This window comes from Lutra lutra, chromosome 10 (assembly GCF_902655055.1).
Source record: "Lutra lutra chromosome 10, mLutLut1.2, whole genome shotgun sequence".
Taxonomy (NCBI): Eukaryota; Metazoa; Chordata; class Mammalia; order Carnivora; family Mustelidae; genus Lutra; species Lutra lutra.
In genome coordinates this window covers 19,848,926-19,861,014 of record NC_062287.1, presented here as the reverse complement: position 1 = coordinate 19,861,014, position 12,089 = coordinate 19,848,926, and the positions used below count along the sequence as shown (strand labels likewise).

The window sequence follows — 12,089 nt, the reverse complement described above, 5'->3', positions numbered from 1 at the left end:
AGTCTTCTAGGCACATGTTTTAAAAGTTGGGACATTGTATAGATGGTGCAATTCTTTCCTTCCCCAGGGAGAAGCCAGGAACTGGTTTCAAATTATTCCAATTTGAAGGTGCTGTGCAAGTATAACTGTTAAAAAAAAAAAAAGGGAAATGTAGAATTTCCCTAAAATGTTAGGGAATGTGTCTAGATTCATTCTTTAACTGGAATCAAGACTACTTAATCACTGTCTGGATTTTTTAGAACAGGAATACATGTATGTGAATCATTTTTGAATCAGTGTGTCCATGGAGAGTAGGAAATTCTAGAGCTTCCTGTTCTGTCATGTTGCTGACCTGGAAATGGGAATTTATTTTTGGCTCCTCTAGGGGGATGTCTGATCCCTCCAGTGGAGTAAAACCTTGAGTAAAATTTTGAGCACCAAAGGAACTAGAGACACATTGTGGTCCTCTGTGAAAATACAATCCCCTCTAGACCCTATAAGCTCAGAAACCATTGCCTGCGTAAGAAACATAGCAAGCTTCTGCCCTGTTTATAATTGAGGACATTATATCATTGCCCTCACCTTAAGTCTTCTGTGATTTACCAAGTGCAAAATGATCATAATAAAGGCTGTTTATTTTGGTCTGCTGCTTAAGACAACTGATAATCAGAAATTATTGTCTGTGGTTCAGAAGGATTTCCAGGGCTCATCAGAAATTAAGTGTGGGCTGTGTCCTCATAGAATCAAAGGGAGAAAAGCCACAGAGATTAAATCTGCCCTTTCAGGAGGACAAGGGGTAATATCAGTGAGGAAAGACCAAGGTGTTCTTGCCTAAGGAGGGTGAGTTTCTGAATTCCATTTATACTCATGTCTTTCGCTTTATTTTTTAAAAGATTTTATTTATTTATTTGAGAGAAACAATGTTTGAGAGAGCAGGAGCAGAGGGAGAGGGAGATGCAGACTCCTTGCTGAGCAGGGAGCTGGATGTGGAGTTTCATCCCAGAACCCTGGAATCATGACCTGAGCTGAAGGCAGATGCTCAACTGACTGAGCCACCCAGGTGTGCCTATTCATGTCTTTCTTTTATGATAGAAGTCTAGGGATCAAAGATGCCAATTTCTTTCCAGTTCTTTGCAGTCCTCAGACTCACATGAAATTGGTAGAAGGACCAGTTTAGGGGAGCATGATGGAGCAAGGAAGGTTTAGAAACATTATTAGGTTTCAAGGATGCAATTTATTGGTCAGTTCCATTGATGGAACTCTCACTCTTCTACATTCATTGTTTTTACTCTGTACGTGGGGCAGGAACATGAACTCTCCTAGACTCTGGTCCTTAATTTTGGATTAGAACAATGTTCTTCATTCCCACCACATGAAGTCCAATACTCCTGAAAGCCAGCACCCGTTTGGTGGAGTTGCTGCCTCCATTTTACTGGTTAGGGGAGGGTTTATGTGTTCAAACAAGTGAAATGAGAGAAGGCAATTCCCTTCTGGTCCAATCTTCTCCCTAACCTTTGGTTTTGACAGCAGTCATGTTGGCATATAGAAGCCTTGGCCTTCATTTTGTAGGCCAAGTTTTAATGCTCTTTGTTTTACAGCTTATAGACTGTCTAATAAGAAAATGTCCATGTCACTAGATTTATGATAATGACAAAGCAGATTCTGTGGGTCCAGTCTGGGGTAGACTCAAATATTCCCAGTACAAACTCAACTTCTGTGAGAGGAGATATGGTGGATAATGTTGAATTGTTCTCCGTGTAACTTTTTTCTCCTGTGTTCACAGATCCCCTTAAAGAAGAATGCCTGCTGAAAATGCTTCCCTTGTGACTGAATTTATTCTTATGGGGCTAACAGACTCACCATATCTCCAGCTCCCCCTGTTCTTCCTGATTCTACTCATGTATGTGGTCACTGTGTTGGGAAATTTGGGCTTGATAACTCTAATCCTGCTGAATTCACACCTGCACATGCCCATGTACTTTTTCCTCTTGAATTTGTCCTTCATAGACCTCTGTTATTCTTCTGTATTTACACCCAAAATGCTGATTAACTTCACATCAAAGAGGAATATTATCTCCTACAGGGGATGCATGACCCAGCTTTTCTTTTTCTGTGATTTTGGTATTTCTGAATGTTATATGCTGACATCAATGGCCTATGATCGCTATGTGGCCATCTGTAACCCACTTTTATATAATGTTGCCATGTCCCCTAAAGTGTGTTCCATCCTTATGCTTGGTTCATATTTGATGGCATTTTCGGGTGCCATGGCTAACACAGGATGCGTGCTGAGACTGACCTTCTGTGATGCAAACACTGTCAACCATTATTTTTGTGACATCCTCCCTCTGCTCCACCTCTCCTGCAGCAGCACATATGTGAATGAGCTGGTGATTTTCATTTCGGTGGGCATAGATATCATTGTACCGAGTGTTACCATCTTTGTCTCCTATGGTTTCATCCTGTCCAGCATCCTGCGCATCAGCTCCCCTGAGGGCAGGTCCAAAACCTTCAGCACCTGCAGTTCCCACATATTTGCTGTTTCTCTCTATTTTGGATCTGGTGCATTTGCGTATCTTCAACCATCTTCTGTTGGGTCGATGGGTGAGGGAAAAATCTCTTCTGTCTTTTATACCAATGTGGTTCCCTTGATGAACCCCTTCATTTACAGCTTGAGGAACAAAGACGTTAAATTTGCTCTGAGAAAAACCCGAAGTGGTAGAACATTTTGATCAGAATCACTGTCCCTGAGTACAGTTACAGGACTGGTATATTCGATTTCTTTTGTCAGAATAGTTTAGTGGGATTGTTAATATCCTGTATCTTTGTTACCACCATGAAGGAAATTTGATTTTTCTGTCAGTTTGTTTCTAGTGTTTTTTGGTGGATACAGTGACAAGCTAGGGCTTCCCAATTCCTCCCCTGCTTCAGGGATTCTGGGATGGAAACTGTGTAGAGGTGTGGAAATTCTCAGTGTATGTGCTCCCCACAAGCTGAGATCCTCTTTCTTCTTGTTTTGTCTAGGGCTACTGGTCCAGTAGACTCTTATTCCTTGAGAGCCATATAGTGCATATAGTTCACCAACATGTTGCTATAGCCAAATTCATTACCATACTTAAATATGAACTTGACTAAGTGGTCATTGAGGACAACCCCAGCCCCAGCGTCAAAGATGGAAGATTGGGTGTCATTTTTAACATTGCAAGTGACTACCTGATCCTCAGTGAAGCCCAGGAAACTCTTGAGGGGGTCTTCTGATGCCTGCTTCACCGGCTTCTTGATGTTATAGTACTCAGCTGCTTTCTCCAGGTGGCAGCTCAGATCCACGACTGACACTTTGGGATGGTGACATGGAAGGCCATGCCAGTGCGCTCCCTATTCAGCTCAGGGATGGCCATGCCTATAACCTTGGTGCCATCAGTATAGAAGCAGGAATAATGTTCTGGGAAGCCTCTCAGCCATCATGCCACAGTTTCCCAGCCAGGCCTGGCAATGTCTTCTTGGTGGCAGTTATGGCATGGACTATGGTCATGAGTCCCTCCATGATGCCAACGTTGTTATGGATGACCCTGGCCAGAGAGGCCAAGCAGCTGGTTCTTCAGGAGGCATTGCTGACAATCTTGAGAAAGTTTTCATACTTCTCATTGTTCACTCCCATCCCAAACTTCAGGGCATCAGTAGAATGGGCAGAGATGCTGATCTTCTTGGCCCCAACTTCAAGTAAGGCACAGCCTTCTGCATTGGACTCCACAGCATACTCAGCAGCAGCATCTCCATGTTTGATGTTGGTGGGATCTTGGTCCTGGAAGATGGAGGTTTGCTCTGCATTGATGACAAGTTACCTGTTTTTTGCCTTGACTGTGCCTTTGAGTTTGCCATGGATGGAATCATACTGGAACATGTAGGTCATGTAGTTGAGGTCAACGAAGTTGTCCTTGACGGCAACAGCATCCACTTTCTCACAGTTAAAAGGAGCCCTGGTGACCAGGTGCCCAATAACACCAAATATGCTTACTCCAACCTTTACCATCTTGTCTTTGGGATGGTGCTGTCACTGCACCAGGAGATGTGGCTGTGTGTTAGACAGGGAGGAGCAGAGAGCCCAGTTTGTTTCCAATTTCTTTTTTTTAAATTTAATTTTATTTATCCATTTGAGAGAGAGAGATAGTGAGAGAGAGCATGAGAGGGGAGAAGGGCAGAGGGAGGAGCAGGCTCCCCATGGAGCTGGGAGCCTGATGTTGGACTTGATTCCTGGAATCCAGGATCATGACCTGAGCAGAGAAGGCAGTTGCTTAACCAACTGAGCCACCCAGGTGCTCCTGTTTCCAATTTCTTTATAGAAGATCTTCCTCATCATTTTCACAATGTCTTTTCCTTTTTACCTCTTTAACCATTTACAAATAACATTAATGAATAAATTTATCTCTGTTTTTTAAAAAAATTTTTAGTTCTTTTCAGCATAACAGTATTCATTGTTTTTTTGCACCACACCCAGTGCTCCATGCAATCCGTGGCCTCTCTAATACCCACCACCTGGTTCCCCCAACCTCCCACCCCCCACCCCTTCAAAATTTTTACTTTGTCAGGGAATTTGCATTTTTTTTTCCTCTTGGAAAGGATTAACAATTCTGTAAATGATCATGTAAAGTAACAGCTGGGTGATCTTGTACCTATGGGGGGGGAGTTTCTTACACTGTGCTATTGCAATCAGGAATCAGATAATGTGTACTCCTGTCTATACAGTTCCCTGGCCTATAATGTGTCTCCTTGAAATGTCACTGTTTCACAGATATAGCAGGTTCCAGAACATCCATAAAATATAATCCACTTTCCACCTAAATGCTACATGTTAAGCGTCTCTTGATAGAGGTTTCATATTTACCATAGGACACACAAGTGATCCTCAATATATATTTATTGCATAGACATGATACTGAAGCTGCGGAAAGTTAATGAATTACATCATACAGCTTATTAAGGAAACGTCTAGGTAAAGTGTAGCCTCCTGATTTTAAGTCTACTGCTCTTTCAAATATACTTTTTGTCTACTTCATTTTATTATTTTTATTTTTAGTTTATTTCAATAATCCTAAAATATGAGAATATTTTTTATTTTGAAAGTTGACTGTGCTTTTTGGCTTACACATAAATATCCCTCAGGGTAATGGTTGCTTTAGGAAAATAGTGTGATAGTTCTTTTCCTTGTCCAAGAGAAGTCCTATTAGGCTAGGATAGTAGAGAGATGATTGACTGAAACAAGGAGCTTTTTGCAAATTAACTAAAAAATATTTTAAAATATTTTCAAGTACTAGTAATTCAGAGACAAGGGCATGGGAGAGAAAGGAACCCAGCAACAAACATTGGGCCAGGACCCAAAAACCGCATGGACAATAAACAAGAAATCTCTCTGTAGGAAAAGACTATGAGGTTTAAAACCACCTTTCATCCGACTTTGTCTCCTGCTGTTCAGAGTACTGAAATTCTGCCCCCCATCGTGTCCATACAGCTGTGATAAAACTTACCATGCATGGGGATCCTACATTAATAGAGTTTTAGGGAATGAAGGCCAAAAGGCCAGATTGGTCTCCATATTTATGAGGAACCAGGAACCCAGAGGACAGGAGCTTAAATAGTGTTTGGTATTCAAAATTCAAGTCAAGATGAAGGGATTTAGAAAGCAAATGATGGAGAAAAGACATCTCTTTTGTGACTCTTCCTTTCTAGAAGGCACTAGAAATATTATGGGAACCACAGGATTTCTCTGGATAGGATAAAAGCACAAGTCATTTGATGTTTACACCAGGTGATGGGCATTAAGGAGGGCACATGTTGTGATGAGCACTGGGTGTTATATGCAAATAATGAACCATTGAACACTGCATCAAAATCTAATGATGTAGTATATGGTGGCTACATGAATACAGTAAAAAAATAAATAGATAAAGTAGCAGGGCTGGAGGACCTGGAAACAGCTAAATCACTTCTGTTTTTTGACTTCTGGGTGCGACTCCTCTATGGATTTTAAGTTACAAAAACCCTGAAATAGCAGCTGGGAGAGCAATGACAACTTGGGAGAAACATTTGGTGGATAAGCCAAATTGTGACAGTTTCCTTTCTTCAGTAGGATGTTGGATTATTTTTCTTTTGACAAAACACAAAAAGATGATTACTCTAAAAGTCCTTAATCCTAAATTATATTCCTGAAACCAGTATTACACTATTTGTTAAATAACTAGAATATAAATAAAACCTTAAAACAAAGAAAAAAATTTAATCCTTAAGTTATGATTTAAATATTTCTTTTTTTTACTTTTTTTATTTTTATTTTTAAATTTTCTTTTATTTTTTCAGAGTTCCAAGATTCATTAAATATTTCTAAGACAGCTTTAATTATACTTAATAGTTTACCACTTTTCTGATTTCCATTCAATAATCAGCTATTGTGAAATTTAGCATAACTGGTTTATTGTCTTGTTTATGCTTTAGATGTTCAACTTATTTATTATTTATTTTATTATTATTCTTTAAGATCTTATTTATTTATTTGAGAGACAGAGATCAAAAGTAAGCAGAGGCAGTCAGAGAGAGAGAGAGGGAAGCAGTCTCCCCACCAAGCAGAGAGCCCGATGTGGGGCTTGATCCCAGGACCCTGAGATCATGACCTGAGCCGAAGGCAGAGGCTCAACCCAATGAGCCACCCAGGCACCCCATTATTTATTACTTATTTTAAAAATTAATTTTTAATTGAAGTATAGTTGACATACAATATTCTATTAGTTTCACATTTACAACATAGTGATCTGAGATTTATATGCATAACCAAATGCTCACCATGAAAAATGTAGTTACAATCTGTCATTACAGAGTTATTGACTTACTGTTTTTAAATGACCTGTCATACCACATCCCCTGACCTCCATATCAACATGTGTGATTTTCATTTGACAAGTTTTATTTATACAAAATAGCTGATTTTTGTTGTAATTTATAATTTTGTTTTTCTTTTACTTAGTGTCTGTTTTTTTTTAACTTAATTTTTTTCTTTTCAGTGTTCCAAGATTCATTGTTTATGCACCACACCCAGTGCTCCATGTAATACATGCCCTCCCTAATACCCACTCTCAGGCTGTTTTCTTTTCTTTTTTTTTTTTTTTTTTTTAAGATTTTATTTATTTATTTGACAGACAGAGATCATAAGTAGGCAGAGAGGCAGGCAGAGAGAGAGGAAGGGAAGCAGGCTCCCTGCTGAGGACCCTGAGATCATGACCTGAGCCCAAGGCAGAGGCTTTAACCTACTGAGCCGCCCAGGCGCTCCCCCGCCCCACCCAGGCTCTGTTTTGATGACATTGTATTACTTATTGAAAAAGGTGTGTCAATATGTAAATAATGTTTGTGCTATTCAGGAACCCTTATAGACATTTCAAAGGTGCATCCATTTTGTTATTTATTTTATCACTATTTAAGGTACCTAAAAGTATATGTTAAGTCTGGTCACTAATCTTTCATTAGAGAAGCCTCAAAATTCAAATGCAATCTGCTTTAGTTTCAGAATTCAGGAATGATATATATATATATATTTTATTGCAGAAAGAATAAGCTTTTGAATTTAATTCCACCTTTTCACGTTATTTAGGGAAAAGTTCATTAAAATGGTTACAAAAGTTATAAAAACAGTTTATAAAGGTAAGATTTACAAAGTTTTCATAAAAGCAACTCAGCTGACAGCTTTCTGGTTACTAATTTAAGCACTGTATATGTTTGGGACTTTTTTCTTTTTTTTTTTTAGATTTTTATTTACTTATTTATTTGGCAGACAGAGATCACAAGTAGGCAAAGCAGCAGGCAGAGAGAGAGAGAAGGAAGGAGGCTCCCTGCTGAGCAGAGAGTCCAATGCGGGGCTTGATCCCCAGACCCTGGGATCATGACCCGAACCAAAAGCAGAGGCTTTAATCCACTGAGCCCCCAGCGCCCCTGGGGCTTTTTTCAAAAGGAGGAGAACCAAGTCAGGTGTGTTATACACACAACATAGAATATCCACTATAGTTTTTGCTTTTTTGTGTTATGTGAATGGCCATAAAAGAAGTTAGGAGAGGAAATATGAATCTATTGAAATTGTCCCAGCTAGGAGTCAAGCAGGGAAATCATGGGATTGGTCTGTACCTGTCCTAGGACAGAGCTGTCTCTGAATCAGTGTGAAAGCTTGGACTTTCTGGTCAATAATAGTAATAAAAAAATGATCCTCCTACTTCAGAATTGGAAGCAAAGTTGATTACATTCTGAATTGTTTTGTGCAAACTTTCTATACATGAGCTGCTGGTGCTGCTCAGACCAGGCTTGTAGTGGGCATGACTAGGGTTCACTGAGATTCAGGAGTCATGAAAAGCAGAAGTACAAGGGGTTCTGAGTTCCATGTCCTTTTAATTGCTGAACCCCTACATTTATTGAACCTCATTCTCCACTCCTCCTGACACTGCCTCCCTCAACATGCATGCGCGCGCGCGTGCGCACACACACACACACACACACACACACAGTCTTGAAGTCTTTTATTTTATGAGATTACTGCCCAGCATTGATTGCATGTTATGGAACCCAGGCCTGAGAAGAGGAGCAGATCAGGATGTACTTACTGAATTGAGGAAAGGAAGTGGCTATTGCTTTAATCATTTGCTTGTTCAATGTAACACACATACTATGCACACACATATGTGTACACACACACACACATGCACAGAGCATTTTGTACCTCTGAGTACCTAGCAATGTGTGGAATTGGGGTGTATGTTACAAATATAAATAAGGCATAGTAAGAGAATGATATAAATGTAGGTTTTCATAATCCAATAGAGTAGATAGATTCTAATTTCAATTCTATATGATCAAAATTACTTCTGAAATTGATTTTGTTGAATTGATGTCCATGTTGGGAGACACAAATGCTATTTTCCCCTGAGTCTGGCATAAGTTCGTTTTTCTTTGTGCATTGGGGCATGTTATTGTGTTATCAGCTGACCACCAGGTGAAGTAGTCGGTGTATCTGCAGGGCTTAGTTGTATAAAATATGTACCTTTAAACATGAAAATCATACCCAATGTGAAGTCTTACTTTCCGAGGGAAAGACTCTCTTCTTCTCAGTGAGTACAATGGCTGGGGGCATCAAAAAGGCTGGGGAGCCTCTGTCTCTGACATAAAGTTAAATAAGCCTATTCAAATATTAATATAGAGATGTGCAGGGTGTTACAATTGCTCTTAATGTGTTTTAATTTTTCTGCTCTGTCACATCAGTCACTTCTTATATTTCAAGGGAAAAGAAAGTGAGATAAAAAGGAGAGAGAAGCTTAGTTTCATTTCCTTGTTGATGAAACTGATGCTTAGATGTTTTCATGGTTTGTGACAGATTACAAATTGTAACTGGTAGAGCTGAGACTGGGACTTGGTGTTTTGATTCTACATATACCAGCTTACTATTTTTATTATTATTGTTAATGTACTATATTTTAAAATATCCATGGAACATGAAAATGGTTTCCATGAATAAAAAGTCTCAGAACACAAATGAAAGCAACATGCTAATCTAAGCAATTGTCGAGAGAGTATCTTTGCCACTTTATATTCGGAAGCTCTATTGTCTAATTTAGAACGTGTGAGTATATTCTTATTTTATATTGGCCTCCACAATATGTGGAAACACATCAGGGTTGACTCTAATAATCATTTCCACGTTCTCCTCATACTTCTTCTGGCTGGACGTGGAGCAACATGGGGGCCCACTTAAGAGATGAAGCTGTGAACAAAAACTGGGGCATGATTGTATCAGTATTGTGGTGGAGAATGGGAGGACTAGGGGCACACAGAGGGCTCTGGGACTCGGAATACTCTGTTTATAGGTCTGTAAGTTCATTGTAAGCTGTTCAGTTTATAATAATGGTTGAAGGGTATATTTTGTAGACTTTGATGTATATATGTAAGCTAACTATCATGGTAAATTATGGCTGAAAAACTTGGATTCTACCTGGGTTTAAATTAAATATTTAAGGAATCAATAAGCCAAGACTCAGAAGAAAGGCTCAGGTGAAGGGAACAGCCTTCCAAGTACAGAATAGAATGGCTCACACAGAAAACAAGATGGCGGGGAAGTAGGAGGAGGTGCTATTTCAACCTGTACCCTAAAGTGAGCTGCTTACCTACCAAAGAACTCCGATCACCCATGAAATCAACCTGAGATCAGATATATACACGTCTGGATCTCTACAGGAGCAGAAGACGCCAGTGGGCAGGTAAAACGGAGTGGGAAGGACAGACTGATATCCGAAGATAAACAAAAGGGGGAGGGAGCCACCAGAGGCGACCAATTGGAAAGTAATACACCAATAGGGGAGTGCCCTGCATCTGGGGACCAGCATTAACTTGGAGTCTGGTTGAAAGCACTCAAAAAGAGCAGAGGATCGCAGGGGGAAATTGTGGGAATCGGGGCAGTTAGGGACAGGGGCTTAAGTCCCCGGACCCAGGACAGCCTCCACTGGCGCTGAGCCAGAGAGAGTGTGGTGGAGAAACCAGGTCTTGGTCCCTGAGCCGCCAGCACACCTGAGAACACGTGGGGTCCAGTTCCTGGAAGGGGCTGGGAGCCTCGCCAGATGGAAGAATGCTGCCCGGTGCTGTCAGAGACTGAGACATGTGAGCCCCACACCCTCCCCTGAGAGAGGTGCGAGCAAGTCTGGTGCTCTTAGACCCAGAAAGACCAGGCAATCTCAGCCCCGGCCAGTGGGGAAATCTCAGTGTTCTATCACTGCTTGGAACCTCTCTGGCGATCTGGAGCTGCCCAGACAGCCGCCACTGCCATGGTTTTGGATACAAGCAGGAGATCCTGGGTACCCAGGGACCACGACTCGGAACCTGCTCTGCCAGTGGCCAAGGGGGAATTTATATGGGCTCTGCAGCACCCACAGGGAAGCAGACTGAGGCTTCTCTCTGAGAGGGAGGTCGGGGTGCCGTTTGCTTTCCTCTAAACCTCCAAAACCCATCAAAAGCTGTCAACGCGAGAGAAAAGAAGTGAACAAACATAAAAACCTGCAGAGAACAAAAGCCTGAAAAAACCGGTTTCCATAGAGCCCACCCCATTGAGGGAAGGAGGATTTAGGGAACATCATTGACTGAAAACCCACGTGGCAGGCCCCTCCCCCAGAAAACAAACCAAGAAAGAAAAAAAAAAAAAGACTACAAGAGAACAACCACTGCTTCATAGATACAACTTTTATTTTTAATTCATTCCCACTATTCTGGTTCATTTTTTTTATATAGATAATTTTTTAACCTATTTACCATCACAGTGAGATGTCCAGTACATCAAATTCCATAATAACCTTCTAACCTGAACGTTTTTTTTTTAACCTTTTCTTTTTTTTTTTTAATTTTATTTTTTTATAAACATATATTTTTATCCCCAGGGGTACAGGTCTGTGAATCGCCAGGTTTACACACTTTAACCGGAACTTTTTGATACATACACCTGTAGGGTTTTTTTGCTTTTCTATTTTTTAAATTTTTTTTAAAATTTTAATTTAGTTTAGTCAGGTTTATTCCTTTTTTATTTTTATTTTCTAATATTCATATAGAGTTAAACTTCAAGGTAACCCCCTTTCCCCAATCAATGCGACCCCTATAGGTAAACCAATTTTTAATTCCCCTTTATCTTAGGAAAGTTGAGTCCTTTTAACAAAGATATCAAGATACATCCAGGAAGAATTAAATAAACTTCCTCACCTACACTGAGAATTTATAACCACTCTCCCATCTTTTTCTTCCGCCAGTGTTTCTGTGTATTTGTGTTTGTCCTAATAGTATATAAATCTTATTACTTGGGGTTCTTTTTGACGAGGTTCTTCCTTTTTTTGCATATATATATTTTTTTCTCTTGTCATATACTTTTATCAGTCTTTTTGTTTGTCTGCTTCTGTTTGTATACTTCATCAATTTTACCTTGGGGTCTATTTGGGCTGAGCCTTCTCTTTTATCTTCCCTTTTTTTCCTGTCTCTCTCTGTCTCTCTTTTTTCTTTTTCTTTTCTTTTTTCTCTCATTTGGGTGGGGAATCCTGATTGCTCAGAAGCGTTCC

General features: G+C 40.1%; 1 protein-coding gene and 1 pseudogene across 1 annotated transcript; one reads left to right on the top strand and one right to left on the bottom strand.

Moving 5' to 3' along the window:
- Positions 1 to 1,778: 1,778 nt before the first annotated feature.
- Positions 1,779 to 2,711, top strand: LOC125078791 (olfactory receptor 145-like). Its single transcript, XM_047691966.1, has one exon. It carries the CDS (start codon positions 1,779 to 1,781, stop codon positions 2,709 to 2,711), a length of 933 nt encoding a protein of 310 aa, XP_047547922.1.
- Positions 2,712 to 3,024: 313 nt separating this feature from the next.
- LOC125079676 (glyceraldehyde-3-phosphate dehydrogenase-like) lies at positions 3,025 to 4,009 on the bottom strand (annotated as a pseudogene).
- Positions 4,010 to 12,089: the final 8,080 nt, after the last annotated feature.